The sequence below is a fragment of the Lactuca sativa genome, chromosome 4 (assembly GCF_002870075.4).
Source record: "Lactuca sativa cultivar Salinas chromosome 4, Lsat_Salinas_v11, whole genome shotgun sequence".
NCBI classification, from domain to species: Eukaryota; Viridiplantae; Streptophyta; class Magnoliopsida; order Asterales; family Asteraceae; genus Lactuca; species Lactuca sativa.
Window position 1 is genome coordinate 117,114,080 of NC_056626.2, and position 19,539 is coordinate 117,133,618.

The 19,539-nt window shown below is 39.9% G+C and overlaps 1 protein-coding gene across 1 annotated transcript; it reads left to right on the forward strand.

Annotated features, from left to right (window-relative positions):
* Positions 1-1,962: 1,962 nt before the first annotated feature.
* LOC111899666 (probable flavin-containing monooxygenase 1) lies at positions 1,963-5,702 on the forward strand. The gene is made up of 5 exons (XM_023895521.2): positions 1,963-2,557; positions 3,053-3,290; positions 3,611-3,786; positions 4,337-4,695; positions 5,118-5,702. Exons 1-5 carry the CDS (start codon positions 2,123-2,125, stop codon positions 5,458-5,460), a joined length of 1,551 nt encoding a protein of 516 aa, XP_023751289.1. The 5' UTR covers positions 1,963-2,122; the 3' UTR covers positions 5,461-5,702.
* The last annotated feature ends 13,837 nt before the right edge of the window (positions 5,703-19,539 follow it).

Consider the following 19,539-nt stretch of genomic DNA (forward strand, 5'->3'; position numbering starts at 1 on the left):
TAACAAATTGAAAGGGTAAATTTGGACGAAAAAAAAACTCGGTGACCAAATGTGTATAAATCGAAAAATATATTACCTTTTTTTAGTTATTATCCCTATTCAGATAAAACATTACATTTACTTAGGCCCCGTTTGATAGTTGCTGACTGAGAAAGTTCTGACTAAAAAATGTCTGTCTAGATAAAAAATCCTGACTGAGTAAGAAATCATGTTGTTTGATTGTACATCTGACTGAATGTTTTGAGTGATGAAAAATGACCATTTTACTCTGTTGTTATATATAGTGATGGATTAAATTGGTGAATAATTATAAAAACATACATATTGTCATACAAAATGTAAATTGCACACATTATTTGATCCAAATTCTTCTCACTACATAAATTTTTTTTCTACTAATCAAACATGTAGTAACAAAACCATAAGCATTATTTGATCCAAATTCTACTCACTACATAAAACAATTTGATCCAAATTCTTCTCTTTATCAAACATGTAGTAATAAAACGATAAGCATTATTTGATCCAAATTCTTCTCACTATCTAAAACAATTTTCTACTAATCAAACATGTAGTAACAAAACCATAAGCATTATTTGATCCAATTTCTTCTCTTTATCAATCAATTTATGAACAAAACGAAGTGTAATCTCCACTTTCTTCTCACTACATCACTTTCTCACCAAAGTGATTGCATAGCTTATAAACAAACTGATTGCATAGCTATAAACTTTCTCGCCAAATTCTTCTCTTTATCAATCAATTTGATCCTAACTTCACATGGAACAACTCCTATTTCAATTTTCAAAATCTAACCTCTAACTGTGGTGAAATTGAATGAGTATATCATTTTGAAGCATCTAAATTCATCAATTACAATAATCTATTACATGAATTGTATGCAAAAAAAATGTTTTGTGGTAGTGTGGCAGCGAGAGAAACTGAAAAAGATAACCGATTTTGATTTCATAGCACAAACAATCTATTTCATAACATCAAAGCATACCCGATTTTGATTTCAAAAATTATTAACATACAAGGAGAAGAATAGCATCTGTTTTGATGAATTATAGTAGCCGATCGGAGATGGGGACCTCTCTTCAGCGGGTGAGATGGTGGCGATATGGGGGCTTGATTGCGGCTAAATGGTGGCGAGAAAGCAGCGACCGGCGCCGGCGATACGACGGGGAACCTTTGATGGAGGAGGCGTCGATTTGTGTCTGTGTGCTTTTTTTAGGTTATGATAATGGGTAATGGGGGAACAAACAATACAAAGGAGGGTAGAGGAGGGTAGGAACGTCTTTATTCCTGGTCAGTAAATGATACAAAGCTGACCCGGTAAGAAAAAATACCCATACGTCTGACCGAGAAAGCCAACTATCAAACAGCGACTGTCTGACAGAGTCAGCGCAAATTGCTGACTCAAACCGGGTCAGACAGGTATCAAACACACCCTTACTTGGTATACTACTCAACATTTAGTTCATGTGTAATCTATTTTTGTTTATGATCCACGAACTCGAACGTGACCCACAAACCCAAATCTGACCAACAACCCACGAACCCATATAAATAAATGGGTTGATGGGTGGTGTCTGGGTTGATATTTCAAACCCGCCAATCCATGATGTGTATAGTTAAGTAGGTCGTGTTTGGGGGTTACTGTAGTGTGATCCGTCAATCCGAACATGACACGATTGACAACCTAAGCTACATACATCGCTCTTTTTAAATTTGACAAGAACCTAATTCATAACTAAAATAACTCAAAAAGACTGAACCTTGGGGTTTGGAAATTTATTGTAAGATAAGATTTTCATGAGTTATGAATTCAAAAAGATAAAGAAAAAAAATAAAAAAGCACAAAAATTAATATAACAAATGGATTTCCCTCCCTTATAATCGTATTTTATTACAATGTTGTATTAAAAGGGAATCTCCTCATTCCACTAACAATTATCCATGTCCCGACAAATCTTGACCTCGTAGTAATCACCCACCGCCAAACAAAAAGTTTTGGTTTTCGTCCTAGTACTTGTTACCCAATCCTAACCACTCCAGACTTCAAGTCTTCAACCCAATTGATTTGTACACCAATACAGAAATTCAACGTCTTTATCGCATGGAGAAGAAACAAGTGGTAATCATTGGAGCTGGAATTAGTGGTCTTGTAGCATGTAAATACTGTCTTTCCAAAGGCTTTGATCCGATTGTTTTCGAGTCTGATGGAGATATTGGTGGGGTATGGACTAAAACCATACGAACCACTAAGCTACAAACATTCAAAGGGATGTACCAGTTTTCAGACTTCCCATGGCCTTCTTCAGTGATTGATGACTACCCTACACAAGACCAAGTCCTAAGTTATCTTCGCTCCTATGCCACTCATTTTGACTTGATGAAGCATATTCGATTCCATTCCGGAGTGAAAGAAATTGACTTCCATGGAGAATCCTCGCATATGTGGTCGCATTGGAATGGAATCAACCAAACTTTTCCGCAAGGTAAATGGAAAGTCACTGTTGAGACAAGTCAAAGTCAAACACCATCCACGAAGGTAAGTGGAATTCACAAAATTCTTTGAGTGATTGATTCCAACATTCGATCTTAAACTCACGGGATTTAATTTCAAGTATTTACTTTTTGTTGTAGATACCACAATTAGTTTTTCTTTTTCCTAAAACTTCATAACAAATTTGGCTATAATTAATATCATAGTGCGTATGTTTCTTTTTTAATTTTTAAATTTTGTAAGTTGTTTAAAGTTTGTTTCATAATGTGTTGTCATGTGCGCGCGGATAACAAATTTCAAGCATTTCCTCCTTGTTGAAGATACAACAATTAGTTGCTTGAAAGATGATTTTAAGAAATGATCAATAAATGTCATTCATCATTATTTACATTCGAAATCCTTTGACGGATTTACAAACCAAACAGAAGCATACAAACCAATGAAATTGAATTTCATTATCCTGCCAACTAAACATGTGACACATTTTTACTTTCTTTAGATTCCAATTCCTTTGAGAGATTAAAGTTACTTCCAAAACAGGTGTACGAAGCAGATTTTGTGATTTTGTGTGTGGGAAGATTCAAAGATGTTCCAAACATACCATCATTCACTCACGACACAAGCCCGGAAGTTTTCCATGGCAAAGTAATTCACTCCATGGACTATTCTGCTATGGATCATGAAAGAGCTAAGCAATTCGTTAAAGGGAAGAGAGTTGTTGTTGTAGGGTTCCAAAAACAAGGGCTTGATATCGCGATGGAATGTTCATCAGAAAATGGTTCGATGCACATGATCATAATCTATCTACAATTGCATACAACATATTTAGATGAAGTATATATATTACGTACTATGTTTCACTTACGACCAAATATGCAACATGCAACATTATGCCCATAAATTTTCATCATTCGTGCTAGTTGCATAAATTGATAAAAACTTAAGCATAATGTTTAATACATTTGTAAAAGTGTTTAGATGTTTTCAAATTAAATGGTAAAAAAAGCGAGACATGGTTGCATAATTGGTTAAAGAATGAAACGTTGCATTTATATAACCGTATCTGGTTTTCCTTAGCTTCGTTTCTGATGATATCAGGACCAGAAAATCCGTGTACCATTGTATACAGGAAAGACCGATGGAAGATGTCTGATTTCAGTCCATGGGGAATTCCGTTGCAATATTTATATTTAAACCGCTTTTCAGAGCTTATGGTACATAAACCCGGAGAAGGTTTTCTACTCGGTATGTTGGCAACCCTTCTATCACCTCTTGTAAGCACCCCTTATCTGAGCTTGAGCTTAAGGCTCAATTACTTCTCTATTATAACATTCTACTTTCCTTGGTTTTATTACAACATTGTATTTTTTTTATTATTTTTCCTTATATTATGAACTAGTTGTTTTGCCATGTATTAAATAGGTTTATTCAAAAAAATAAACTAACATGAAGATGTAACAATTTTGAAAATTTAATTAATAAAATAAGTAAAATATTTAATTATTAAAATTCGGGTATTTGTTTATCTTTTAAATTTAAACAAATAACTTAAATAAATAAACAAGTAAAATAATTAGATTCAATTTAGAAATTTAGAAATTATAAGAAAAGTTAGCATTAATAAATATTATATTTTCATTTTTTTTTTTCTTATTAGAATATTATGTTTTAAAACATCTCTCAGTTAAGTTATAGCAATAAAAATTGTTTTGTATATAGACAACAGGGTGAATTTTCAATGTATAATCATGTAATAGGAAGAAATAAAAGCAAGATGGTAGAATAAACAAATCAATAAAAGTATGTTTTTATATCTTGTACCAGAGGTGGGGTATTTCAAAGCTGGTCGAAACCCATATAAAAAAGAATCTTCCTCTAGCGAAATTCAACATGGTACCTGAGCGTAGCTTCTCCAATGATATGCGTTCGTGTTTACTTGCGGCAATGCCCAAAGACTTCTTCAACCGAGTCGAAACCGGAAGAATTCACTTACAGAAATCTCCCGGTTTTGGATTTTACAAGGATGGCATCGTGGTCGATGGAGGAAATAAACAGATTCAAACGGATATAGTCATATTAGCTACCGGATTCAAAGGGATTCACAAGCTCAAAAACATTTTCACATCACAAGATTTTCGCCACTTCATTGCGGTTTCACCAGATTCCCGTGTTTCTCTCTACAGGTGAGCAAGGCACATGAACCATACAATCTGTCACTAAAAATAGGCCATTAGCTCCGGATTCACTGTCACTAAAATGGGTCATTATTGATGTATTGATGAATTAGCGACACATTCGAGGCCAAAATCTGTGAGGAACTTTTTAGCAATGAGCAAATCCGTTGCAAAGAGTTAAGTGACATTAATGCTGAGAAATCTAGCATGCTTTTTAGCCTGAAATGCATGCTAGAAAATTTAGGGATATTTTTCATGATGAGGTTTAGAATGGCCTTTATGTCTTTTGCACGGTGAGACAAAATATTGCACTTTTTGCCCCACCAACAACAAATTGAATCTAATTGACGTTTTGTTATATCCAAAACTGCATAAAAAAAAAAACATGCTTGCAAACACAAACAACATGCTAATCTTTTGTATTGCATTAGGGAATGCATTCAGCCAAGAATACCACAATTAGCTGTAATTGGATTCTCGGAGAGTTTTTCAAACCTGTTCACATCGGAAATAAGGTGCAGATGGGTTGTAGAGCTTCTCGATGGGGGATTCAAGCTACCAAGCATTGAAGAAATGGAGAAAGATATCTCAAATTGGGATGATTATATGAAGAAATCCTCTGGTGAATACTATCAGAGGTCATGCATAACAGCTTTGGATATATGGTATAATGATCAACTCTGCAAAGACATGGGTTGGAACCCTCGACGTAAAAAGGGGTTTTGGGCCGACTTATTTCAACCTTATGGTCCCATGGACTATGCTAATCCATAAATTCATAAAAACCATGACTTGCGCATGAATAATAAGGACTTTGTTATGGAGCTAATTGTGAAATGTAGCAATGCATTTTGTCTTGTTGCTCATGTGAACGATTTACTATACTTTTACCAATAATAGCCACGTTCTTGTAATTCTCTACCATTTAAATCACGATAGACTCCATTTGAGAAAATTGTAAAGGGTAAGTGTTATATATGCTGTCATTTTTGTAATTTATTGGCCTTATTTGAAAAGTTTAAGGTTTAAGGTTCATAAACTATTATGAAGTTGTGTGCAAATTGTAGCGTTGTAGGACCAACAACTATTATTCCGTGTACTCGGGCGATTGAAAGGGTTTCTTTTCTAATGACTAAATTCCTCTAACAAAAGAAAACTGCAAAAACACGAGACATTTTGTGACTTCACAAAAAGTAACATCGCCCTAAGACTTCATATGAAAAGTTGAGACAATACTTTTTAGAGTAAATTACACGAATCGTCCCTCGTGTAAGTGTCAAAATACACATTTAGTCCTTATTTTCAAAAATTAACTCGGATCATCTCCGATATGTTTAAAAGTTGCATGCTTCGTCCCTGCCGTTAATGGTGTTAAGCTCTACTGTTAAACCAAGGTAAAATGACATATTTACCCTTATTTTTAGAATTATAATTATTTAAAAAATACAAACTAAAAACTTCTTCCACTTGTCAACTTCACACAACTCGTTCTGGGATCAAAGTTTTGGCTTTCAGCAGCTTTCCAGATTATACATTTCGATTTCGTAATAGAGGGTTCGATCTCGTTTCATCAGAAGACCATGAAATGTTCGAGTTCATTCCCAAAAAAGTCAACCCAAAATTCTCCATTAACGGAGCTGGTGTTGAGTTGTTTGAACAATTTTTTTTTGAGCTTTTGGAGTTCCTGAATCAGGTACCACTTCTTTTGTAGCAGATTTGGAAATCAATAGAAGCCATTTTCTTAAACCTTAACAATTAACATCTTAAATCCCACATTCCTACCCTCACAACCAAGGCAAGAGATCTTGTTACAGACCCAACTCGTTCAATTTCCATTTCTTCATATTTTTGTTCTTGAAGAAAATCAAATTTTATGTTCTTGTTTTTGAAGAACCGCCCCTTCCACCATCGACCTATTAGTGTATATGTATTATTATATGTAGCCCATTTGTATTAGTTTAGCCCACGTAGTTGCTGTAGCCCATTACTTGTATTTGTATTTATTCTTTTGAGTAATGAAAATCACGCAGGGGAAATACCAATTTGTCATGGTATCAGAGACTAGTTCCCAGAAAACCTACTTTCCTTCTTCTCCATCTTCCTCTCGATCTTACTGTTGTCGGGCCTAAACCTAGTCGCCGACTAACCCACCCTCCATCTTCTTCTCAATCTTAACAATGGTTGGTGAAACCTCCAATCCCAAAAATCAGAAACCCTATGGTGCTCTCAATATCAAGACTTATGTTCCTATAATTCTTGATCTCAATGAACTCAACTATGATGCATGGCGGGAATTATTTGAAACCCATTGTCGTGGCTTTGGTGTTCGTGATTTTCTCACAAGTGATTCCAAACCCACTTCTGACAAAGATGAAGAATGGTTCACTCTTGATTCTGTGGTTAAAACGTGGCTCTATGGCACCCTCACACAATCCCTTCTCAACATGATTCTCACAAAGAACTCCACATCCCATACGGTTTGGCTAAGTCTTGAAAATCTCTTCCGGGATAACAAGGACGCCAGAGCAATTGAACTTGACAGTGAACTAAGAAGCATGACACTAGGCGATCTTTCCATTGCTCAATATTGCCAACGAATGAAGTCCATATCAGATCTCTTGGCGAATATTGACAACCCTATACCCGAGAAAACACTCGTTGCTCATCTTCTCAATGGCCTCTCTCCTCAATATGAACACATTGCCACCCTCCTACGCCACCGAGATCCTCTACCCACTTTTCTTCAAGCTCGCTCAAAACTTTTGGTTGAAGAACAAAGGTTCAAGAATTCTCGCCCTCCTCAAGCATCCCACTCGGACCACCCATCATCCCCATCTGTTCTTCTTGTTGGTAACAACAACCGCAACAGCTCCACCTCATCCCGTGGAAATCGCCACCCCAACCAGCAGCGACGCCATGGCAGCCACAACACCGAGCAGCAGCAACGCCGCCAGCCTTCTGCTGCGTCTTCTGCAAGTCATCAGTCACAGCAGCTGCCTTGGCAGCAATACCAGCTGCCTTGGCATCCCTTCCCATGGAGGTACCCCCCGTTCTGGCCCGGATACCCACCTAGCAACCTCAGTCCTCAACAGCCCCGTCGCTTCTCTGCCACAACTCCACCAACTACTCAACCACCAAGCATCCTTGGCCCTCCACCATCACCCTCTTCTACTGCTACTACACCTGGACATGTCGCTGCCCACGCTCTCCATACCTCGATCTCTCCTACCCTTCAACCTCCGTGGCAATGGTTCCCTCCAATGGCACAAGATCAACCGACTGATTTAACTCAAGCTTTCAACTCCATGTCGCTGAATGATGGAACCGACGCAAACTGGTACATGGATATGGGAGCAACTTCACACCTCGCCTCCGATACAGGTAGTCTCTCGTCTATTACAAATAATTGCAATATAAATTCCGTTTTTGTTGGCAATGGACAATCTATTCCCGTTACTCACTCTGGACAGTCTAAATTACACACTCCTCATAGACCCTTACATCTTCATAACATCCTTGTCACACCCAATATTATCAAAAACTTAATCTCTGTGCGTCGTTTTACGTCTGATAATAAAGTTTCTATTGAATTTGACCCATTTGGATTTTCTGTGAAGGATTTGGCAACCCATCAGGTCCTGCTTAGGTGTGACAGTTCTGGCGATTTATATCCTGTTCCTTCGTCTCTTCAGTCTTCCGTTGCCCTCGTCGCTGACAGCTCATCTTTATGGCATCAACGACTTGGCCACCCGGGCGCTAGTGTTTTCAATAAATTGGTTTCCAGTCATTTTATTTCATGTAATAAGACTTCGTCTCATATCAATTGTCCTGCGTGTCAGCTTGGAAAACACATTAGATTACCTTTTGTTAAATCAAACTCGAATGTTTATGCTTGTTTTGACATTATACATTCTGATTTGTGGGAATCTCCGATTCCAAGCACCAGCGGCATAAAGTACTATATTATTTTTCTTGATCATTTCTCCCATTTTTTATGGGTTTACCCGTTACGATATAAATCTGATGTTTTTGGTAAATTTTTACACTTTCGTGCCTGCATTCAAAATCAATTTCAAACTGAAATCAAACAATTTCAATGTGATCACGGGGGTGAATTTGATAACAAACACTTTCATAATTTTTTTGATCAGCATGGAATCTCCTTTCGTTTCTCATGCCCTCGCACTTCCCAACAAAATGGAAAGTCGGAACGTATGATTCGGACTATAAACAACATAATTCGTACCTTATTATTCCAAGCTCATCTTCCATCCACGTTTTGGGTTGAAGGGCTCCACATGGCCACCCACCTTCTCAACATCATACCCTCATCCTCCATAAATAATGACGTTCCTTTCACCAAATTATACCAAAAACCTCCGCAATTCTCTCATCTTCGTGTCTTTGGTTGTCTTTGTTATCCACATATTCCAACTCCTCACAAACTTGCTCCAAGATCCACTCCTTGCATCTTCCTTGGTTACCCTTCAAATCACTGTGGGTTTAGATGTTTTGACCTTACTACTCGAAATATTATTATATCTCGCCATGTGGTCTTCAAGGAAACAGTCTTTCCTTTTAAATCCTTTTCTCCAAATCATCCTCCCTCATACTCTTTCCTTGATACATCTCCTTCTGACATTTCTCCTTCGTATCGTGACATTTTTTTTCCAACACTTCTCAACCCGACTCCCCCACTCCTCCTTTTGGTTCCCCTACAACCGAAAACCCTAGCCCAATGCCCTCGGATACCACTCCTGACACCACTCCTCTTAATCACGGGTCTCCCACAACTGAGGACCCCATACCTACTCCCTCCACTCATCCCATGGTCACTCGCTCTCATGTTGGCATTTCTAAACCCATCCAACGCCTAAATCTACACACCACTACCAAATCTCCCATGCCTAAATCTCACCTCCAATCCCTTCAAGACCCTAATTGGTCCATTGCCATGCAAGATGAATTTCGTGCTCTTATTGATAATCAGACGTGGACTCTTGTTCCAAGGCCCCAAGGAGCCAATATTGTTCGCTCTATGTGGTTATACAGGAAGAAACATAAGGCGGATGGCTCCCTTGAACACTATAAAGCGAGATTGGTAGCGAATGGAAAAAGTAAACAACCCGGGATTGATTGTGAGGAGACCTTTAGCCCGGTAGTTAAACCGGCTTCCATTCGAACTGTTTTGAGCATTTCTGTCTTTCGACAATGGCCTATACACCAGCTCGATGTCAAAAATGCATTTTTACACGGCCATCTCCATGAGACTGTCTACATGCACCAGCCACCAGGATTTCGAGACTCTACTCATCCTGACTATGTGTGCCACCTTTAGAAGTCTCTTTATGGTTTGAAACAAGCACCTCGTGCATGGTTTCAACGCTTTGCTTCTTACATCACCAACATCGGCTTCACACACAGCCGTTGCGACTCTTCTTTGTTTATTTTTTGCAGGGGAACTGAAGTAGCATATTTGCTACTATATGTGGATGACATTCTCCTCACAGCTTCCACCACGGATCTCATGCAGCGCATCATTTCTATTCTAGCATCTGAGTTTGCCATGAAGGATCTAGGAGACTTATCATATTTTTGGGTATTGCAGTCACGCGTGACAACAAGGGTATATTCCTCTCTCAACGCACATATGCGATGGAACTTCTTGAGAGAGCCAACATGTCTAACTGCAACCCTTCTCGCACACCCGTCGATACTCAATCCAAACTGGATCATTCAGGCCCTCTAGTTTCGGACCCTTCTTTATATCGCAGCTTGGCGGGTGGTCTTTAGTACCTCACATTCACCCGTACGGACCTCTCCTATGTCGTGCAACAGATTTGCCTCTTCATGCACGACCCTAGGGAACCACACCTTCATGTATTAAAGCGTATTCTACGTTATGTACGTGGTACCCTTGATTATGGACTCCAGCTACACCCATCCTCAACTACGGGCCTCATTGCGTACTCTGATGCAGACTAGGGAGGGTGCCCGTCCACTAGACGCTCCACTAGTGGCTACTGTGTGTTTCTTGGTGACAATCTTCTGTCATGGTCCTCAAAACGCCAACCAACCATCTCTCGTTCGAGTGCAGAAGCTGAATATAGAGGTGTCGCCAATGCTGTAGCTAAAACCTGCTGGCTACGCAATCTACTACGAAAACTTCAATCTCCGCTTGCCAAAGCAACCATTGTCTACTGTGACAATGTCAGTTCTGTGTACTTATCATCAAATCCTGTTCAGCACCAACGCACCAAACATATAGAGATGGATATCCATTTTGTTCGAGACAAGGTTGCTACAGGTCAAATCCGTGTTCTTCATGTCCCTTCATCTCTACAGTACGCCGACATCTTCACCAAGGGACTGCCATCATCTCTCTTCACGGATTTCAGATCCAGTTTGAGCATTTTCCCTCGACCTCCTGCTCAAACTGCGGGGGTGTATTAGTGTATATGTATTATTATATGTAGCCCATTTGTATTAGTTTAGCCCACGTAGTAGCCCATTACTTGTATTTGTATTTATTCTTTTGAGTAATGAAAATCACGTAAGGGAAATACCAATCTGTCACGACCTACTGCCAACCACCATTCATCTCCCAGCTTCTCCAATACCAAAGCCAAAAACCAGATTCATGAATACCACAGTCCATAACCGAGAAAAATCAAACAAAATCCCAAATCAAATTAAACCTAGAAAATTGATGACTTAATAATCAAAAGGAAATACTTCAAGCTTCTTGAAGGACATATAAAAGAAAAATTGGAGAAATCGAAGTCGAAATAACCTTTCAAGAATCGGAAACAAAGGCCTAACATCAAATTCTCTTACTGGTTCTCTATACTCCTCACCCTCTTCTTCAACATTCTTATTGGTGTTCTTCAACGTGCCACCACCCCTTCCTCCCCTCTCCATCTTAGCGAGATTACCAAATGGTGGAACCGATTGAGGATTCTTAAAAGATATGTAGACGGTGCATAGTAGAGAGAAGAAAGCCATACATGTGAGCAGGGATAAAATAGGGAAGTTACGGGTAAGGAAGAGAGAAAGGTGGAGCTTGGAAGGGAAGAGAGAGTGATGTGGCACGTCGGAGTCCATTGCAGAGGTGAGAGGCTGGAAGAGGGATGAAGCGAGCATGATGTTCTTGGAGGAGAATTCATCGGAGAGAATTTCGATTTCGATTGGATCATCTTCGTCAAGTGTGTAATCTAAGAGGATTTGAAGGGCTAATGGGGTTGATTGGATCTTCTCTGCATCGGAGAGATGAGAATGGGGGAGTCAATAGAGTTAGAGTTTAATGTTTTTATTTATTTATTTTCTTTCTTTTTATGTTAGAAGACTAAATTACCCCTGTCATGCTGGTCACTTAACGGAAAAACAAATGGCTAACGATATTAGGAACAAAACGTGCAATTTTTAAACATATTAGGGACGGTCCGAGTTAATTTTGGAAAATAGGGACTGAACGTGCATTTTGGCACCTGCACGAGGGATGATTCGTGTAATTTACTCTACTTTTTATTTGACAAAATTGCAAAAATGGTCCTGTGGTTTGTCAATTTCTTTAGATAAGGTCTAAAAAAAATTATTAGCAAAAAAATCATTATTTGGTGGTTTAGCTGTGATTTTGGTCCTTATTTCGTTAACTTTAACATTTGACTGTTAACTTTTTTAAAATGACAAGTTTACTCTCAGTGACTATTTTTGCAGTTATCTCTTTTTAACAAATTACAAGGACCATTTCTACAATTTTTCTTTTTAAATTTATTGAATTATTATATATTAATTCTTCTTTCTTTTTAATTTTATTGAGCTATTATACATTAATTTTTTTTTATTTTATTGAACTATTATACATTAATTTTTTTTGAATTTTATTTTTATTGGATTAATTTTTTATCTGATTATTATATATCATTTAATTTTATATTTTAATATATAATATTTATATATTAATAAATATTATATTATTATATTATTAATTTCTATTAGCTATTTTTAAAAAAAATTCTATTGGATTATTTTTTTTATAAAGTGTTAGAATTTTTATTGGCATATTACATTTAATTTATTATATTCTATATATAATAAATAATATTTTAGCGGATCATTAATTTTTCTGAATGTATAATATTAATTCTTTTTGATTTATTAGTTCTACCATAAAGTCTTTGGAATACGCAAAAGCACTGTATCCATTGTCGAAAATAGTCGGGACCACTGTTAATCACCTTCATCGGAGGTCCAACGAAAACACTACCAACCTCTTTCACCCAACGCCGCTATCTAGTAGCCACTTGCGACAACCCCTTCACAATTCGTCAGAATCCTTTATATTTGCCACTAAGCTGATCGTCGATTCTAATCCATTCTAATGTCACAAACTCACAGATCTGGACATGTTAGGCCAACATAACACGTAAAGTTGCTAAATTTACGTGCATGCATGGTGTTATGGAACTTAAACACCCAAAACTAAGCTAAAATGGAGACCTAGTGCATGAAGTAGGGTCATGTCTTAATAAAGGTGGCAACTTAGAGCTTCTAAAGCTCAAGAGAGCCCATATCTTAAGTCCTAACTCCACTAAGAGCCTAAAACTCGGAAATGACCTTGGAAATGGCCCAAAAGTGACAACAAGCAAGCTTAAATGAAGATCTAAGTGAAAAGGAGCTAGAGTATAAGCTTTATACCTCTAACAAGTTTGAAATGCAACCCAAGCTCTAGATCTTCTGCCTTCTCCTTGGATCTTCTAGCCTTTCCTTTCTCCTTCTAACTTTAAATCACAAAATGGCAAGAAAAATAGCTCAAGAACACGCAAGGTTGATTAGGGTTTCGAAAGTAGGGTGTGGAGGTGATGGAGGCTGGGGTGAAGGCTAAATAAGGTGCTTAAATAGGGTGCAAACCCCAAATCTAGGATTTCACCGTGGCTAAGCTACTCGCCGAGTCGATAACTAAAACCTCGCGCATAGTCTGCCCTCTACTCGACGAGTTAGGGCCAGCAACTCGTCGAGTCCTTCTTTCAAAATACATAAATAATTAAATTAAATACGTACCAGGGAAATGGGTGTTACAAGACTCCTCAATAGACTAAAAAAAAGAGAAGTGTTAGGTAATCCAAGAGATACAAAATAATTTACAAAAAAGGTTTTGTTCTAACTACTTTGGTTCACAGACTCGTTTCTGTTTTGAAATTTTTAGGATAACCAATTATAAAATGACCTTTTAGACCACAGTGCTTACAATGAACCCCTTGATTAGAATTATTATAATTGAACATCTTGTTAAATTTACTATTAAATACAGCAGGTTAAGACTTAGCTAAAGATTGTGAACTGGACAAAGATCCATTTCTTTGATGATATTTCACACAGGAAATTATAGAAAACGCATATTTCACATTGGGTAAAGGATCCATATGAAGAATACGACTTTTAACTTGACTATAAGGGTCATCAAGCCTACTTAATAACTTTATGAGTTTCACTGGTTTAGAATCATCATTTAGTTTAGTAGTAGCCTCACAAGTTCACTTAGTAATACTAGTAAGCCAATAAAATTCTTTCCATAATGAATAAATCTTATTGAAGTAGTCAGATAAAGACATTTCATTCTGTTTAAAGAATTGATTTGTTGATGTATATTAAAAAGCATAGAACCATCTTATTTATTGTAAGTTTCAAACAAATCCTTCCAAATGGCTTCAACTACTTCAAATAAAGCATGACTAGCATAAATGGAATCATATATAGTGTAACGACCCAAAATACGACCCAAAATTTTTTGTTTTAATATTACTAAAAACCACAACATCATCTGTTATATAATAAAACCGTGAATCATATGTCTCAAAATATCATAGTAAATGTATTAATTCAAACTGAAGTTAATATCACATTAAAATATCTAAATAAAATTTCCAGGAATAAACTGCAACTATGGTGTGTGCCATGCCATCATCACGAGCTCTTCCCCTTGGTAGCGGAAGTACCTAAAACCAACACTGAAACTGTAAGCACAACGCTTAGTGAGCTCCCCCAAACTACCACATACCATACAATAACATATAAACAACTATTGGGCCTTGCCCACTGCATTGGACTGAAGTCCGGAAACTGCATCAGACCGAAGTCTGGAACTAACCAGGGTCTTGCCCTCTGCATCGGACTGAAGTCCGGAACTAACTGGGACCCTGTCCCCTGCATCAGACCGAAGTCCGGAACTAACTGCATCGGATTCAAGTCCTGAACTGACTGAGACCCCGTCCCCTGCATCAGACCGAAGTCCGGAAACTGATTGAACGTAGCATAGCATAAACATATCAACTAGCATGAACACATACATTGAATACTACATCGGACCAAATTCCAGAACACATAACACAAAACATGCTTGAATCACAAAGACATCAACCACTCTAACTACTGCATTGGACCGAGGTCCGGAACTACTGCTAACAAAACGGGTCAGCATTGTGGTCGTAGACCCGTTCCTAATGGAAGGAAACTCACCTCGTAATGCTGGCTGCTGAGATACTGGCTCTAAAACTGGCTGACTGGTGCTCCGCAACTCCCCGGCTACAAATCCCATAAACACTAAATCAAATACTGATAACAAATTTCAGGGTAAAATGACTATTTACCCCTAAACAAGTCACCCTCTAGGTCAAAGTCCACTTTCAGTAGACCGGACTCGCTGAGTTGGACCGCCAACTCGCCAAGTCCCCATCATCTATTCTAATCCTCTAATCGCTTCTACTCGTCGAGTTTGGCAAAGACTCGACGAGTTCTTCTTCGATACTAACATCGAATCTAATCTCCATACGACTCACCGAGTTGTATGAACAACTCGTCGAGTTCCCTTTCAACAGAAGAACACACCCAGTCTTTGACTCGTCGAGTCCGACTGCTTCCAAATCCAAGTGTTAACTCACTGAGTCCTTACTCTACTCACTGATTCACCCTAAACTCTCAAATCGGTGAAAAACCGAGGACTCGCAACTCAACTCGCCGAGTTTGAAGAACAACTCGCCGAGTCCCAAGCATGTCGTTACTAAACAGTCGATTTTTCTCAATTCCAATGCATCCAATTCATAGATCTGGGTTCCTAGGAATGATTTCACACGTAACGTTTCTAACTTTACGTTCATGCATGCTCATGATAAGCTAAAATGCCCAATAAGAAGCTAAAAGAGGTGATCTAGGTTTGGAATCGGTGTTTAGCTCAATAAAGGTGGCAACCTTGAGCTCAAAGAGTCCATAAATGCTTAGATCTGAACCCATTCATCTTAACTTCCCATAAATCGACCTTAATGTCTAGAAAATGGCTCAAAAGAAACACTAGAAAGCTTTTAAGAATATCTACATGATGACAAGTCGAAATTCAAGCTTTATACCTTAATGGAGGCTGAAATGACACAAGAAACTCAGATCTCCTTTGCTCCTCTTGAAAACCTCTTTTCTCTCTTCTTCTTCTAATTTCAAAAATGCACCAAAAATCCTTCACAATATGAGAAATACTCCAAAAAGCTTAAAGGGAGGCTAGGGTTTAGTAAGGGACGCTCTAAGGGTGATGGAGGTTGGTTTAGGGTACATAAATGTGTTTAAATAGGGTGCAAACCCTTGAAAGTAGGGCTTCATCCAGATAGGCAGACTCGCTAAGTCCCAGCATATCGACTCGCCGAGTAGCCAACGTAAATCGTGTGGTCATCCCGCTTCTACTCGACGAGTCGGGCTACAGACTCGTCAAGTACCCCTTAAGAAATGTAGATACTTTAATTAAATTACATATTAGAAATGGGGTGTTACAACTCTCCCCCACTTATCTAAGACTTCGTCCTCGAAGTCTGCTGCTGCTGAATCCGAAAATAACTTAGGATAATGCTCCCTCATCTCCCCCTCGGTCTCCCACGTCCGCTCTGAACCCTTTCGGTGCTGCCACTGCACCTTCACTAACTGAACCACCTTATTCCTCAACGTCTTCGTCTTCCGATCTAAGATCGCAACTGGTCTCTCAATATAATTCAGGCTGCTATCAACCTGAATATCCTCTAAGGGTACAACTGCTGACTCATCCACCAAACACTTCCTCAACTGAGAAACATGGAAAGCGTTGCGGATTTGGCTAAGCTCTGCTGGAAGGTCCAACCGATAAGCACCCTGACCCACCCGGGCCAAAACCCTAAATGGACCAATGAACGTGGGGCCCAGCTTAACCCCTCTTCCAGAACCTGATAACACCCTTCCAGGGTGATACCTTCAGGAGGACCGTATCGCCCACCTGAAACTCCAAGTCCGAACGCCTCCTATCCGCGTGACTCTTCTATCGACTCTGCGCAGTCTGCAATCTTCTATGGACCTGCTGGATCAATTATGTGCTCTTTAGCACAACCTCGGTACTCCCGATGACTCGCTGACCGACTTCGCCCCTAACAAATCAGGGTCCTACACTTTCTCCCTTAGAGCATCTTGAAAGGAGGGCGGTCAATACTAGCGTGATAACTTTTGTTATAGCAAAATTCTGCTAAAGGAAGATACGTATCCCAACTGCCAATAAAATCTAGGACACATGCCCGAAGCATGTCCTCAAGAGTCTGAATCGTCCTATCGCTCTGCCCATCCGTATAGGGGTGGAAAGCGGTGCTAAAATGAAGACGAGTTCCCATCTCGTCATGAAACCGCTTCCGAAACCTGGAAGTAAAACGAACGTCTTGGTTTGATACTACTGATACAGGTACCCCATGCCGTGCCACTACCTCGCGTACATAAATATCGGCTAGCTTCTCGGCCGATATGCTCTCCTGAATTCGTATGAAATGCGTGCTCTTTGTCAGCCGATCCACTATGACCCAAATCGAGTCAACTCCACGTGCGGTTCTGGGAAGCTTAGTGATGAAATCCATAGTGATATCCTCTCATTTCCACACAGGAATGTCTAACGGTTGCATCTTGTTGTGGGGTCTCTGGTGTTCTGCCTTGACCTTCCTGCAGGTCAGGCCTCTCTCTACGTACCAGGCTATGTCCCGCTTCATGTAGGGCCACCAATAATTGGGTCGAAGATCTCTATACATCTTCGTCGCCCCTGGATGGATGGAGAACCGGGAATTATGGGCCTCATCCATCAACACCTGCCGTACTCCTCCCCAATACGGCACCCAGACTCTCCCATGAAGGGTCAACAATCCTCGACTGTCATAATCGAAAGAAGCTACTCGACCCACAATCCTCTTACACTTCTGCCTCTCCTCCTTCAGGCCCTCGACCTGTGCCTCTTTAATCTGCTCCAAAAATGGAGTAATCACCATCATTCTCAGACATATATCTATGATCGATGTCGCCATCGCCTTGTGGCTCAGGGCGTCGACCATAATGTTGGCCTTGCCGGGATGATAAAGGATCTCACAATCGTAGTCCTTTACCACATCTAACCATAGACGCTGCCTCATGTTCAAATTCGGCTGGTCCATGAGGTACCTCATGCTCTTGTGATCCGTGTAAATGTTACAGCGAACCCATAGAGGTAATGTCTCCAAATCTTGAGGGAAAACACCACTGCCCCCAGCTCTAAATCGTGCGTTGGATAGTTAGCCTCTTGAGGCTTCAACTGTCTTGAGGCATAAGGTATCACATGCCCTCGCTGCATCAACATTGCTCCCATCCCTGTAATCGAAGCATCACAATAGACTACAAAGTCATCCACTCCTTCTAGCAGGGTAAGAATCGGTGCCTCGCATAATCGCTGTCTGAGGGTCTCAAATGTTGCCTGCTGCTCAGGCCCCTAGTGAAACACCACCGACTTCCTAGTCAGTCGAGTGAGTGGAACTGTTATCTTGGAGAAGTCTTGGATGAATCTCCTGTAGTACCCTGCCGACCCTAAGAAGCTCCGAATCTCAAATGGAGACCTCGGGACCTCCCACTGCATCACAGCCTCTATCTTGGCAGGATCCACTAGTATCCCCTTCTGGTTGACGAGGTGTCCAAGGAACTGCACCTCGCGCAACCAGAACACGCACTTGGTGAACTTCGCGAAAAGTCTCTCCCTCCTCAAAGTCTCTAGCGCCTCCCTCAGGTGCTCCTCATGCTGCTCCTGAGTCTTGGAATAAACCAAGATATCGTCAATGAACACTATCAAAGACTGATCGAACATTAGCCTGCATACGCGGTTTATGAGATCTATGAAAGCGGTTGAAGCATTGGTGGGCCCAAACGGCATCACCATAAACTCATAATGACCATAACAGGTCCTAAAATCTATCTTTTGAACATCCTCACCTCTGACCCGCATCTGATGGTAACCGGAGCGCAGATCTATCTTGGAACACCAAGATGCTTCCTGAAGCTGATCAAACAAGTCATCTATCCTCGGGAGTGGGTAACGGTTCTTCACCGTTACCTTGTTCAACTCCTGGTAATCTATACACATACGATGCGTCCCTTCCTTTTTCTTCACAAATAAGATCGGGGCTCCACATGGTGAACTACTTGTTCTGATGAAACCCTTGTCTAGCAGCTCCTGCAGCTGCGTAGACAACTCCTGCATCTCTGGAGGAGCCAACCGATACGACACCTTGGCTATCGGAGCTGCACCTGGAACCGGGTCAATCTGAAACTCAACCTGTCTCTCCAGAGGTATCCCATGTAGATCCTCTAGAAATACATCTGGGTACTCACGTACTACCTGTAAATCGTCAACAGTCGTCTTTCCCTTTTTCCTAGGCATCTAAAACATAGGTGACGTACTCTGTGCAACCTTGCTGGAAGTAGCGTCGAGCTCTCACTGCCAAACAAAGAATCGGTCCGCGCTGTGGCCTCTCGCCCTGAATCACTAACTCTCCCCCACCAGGGGTGCGG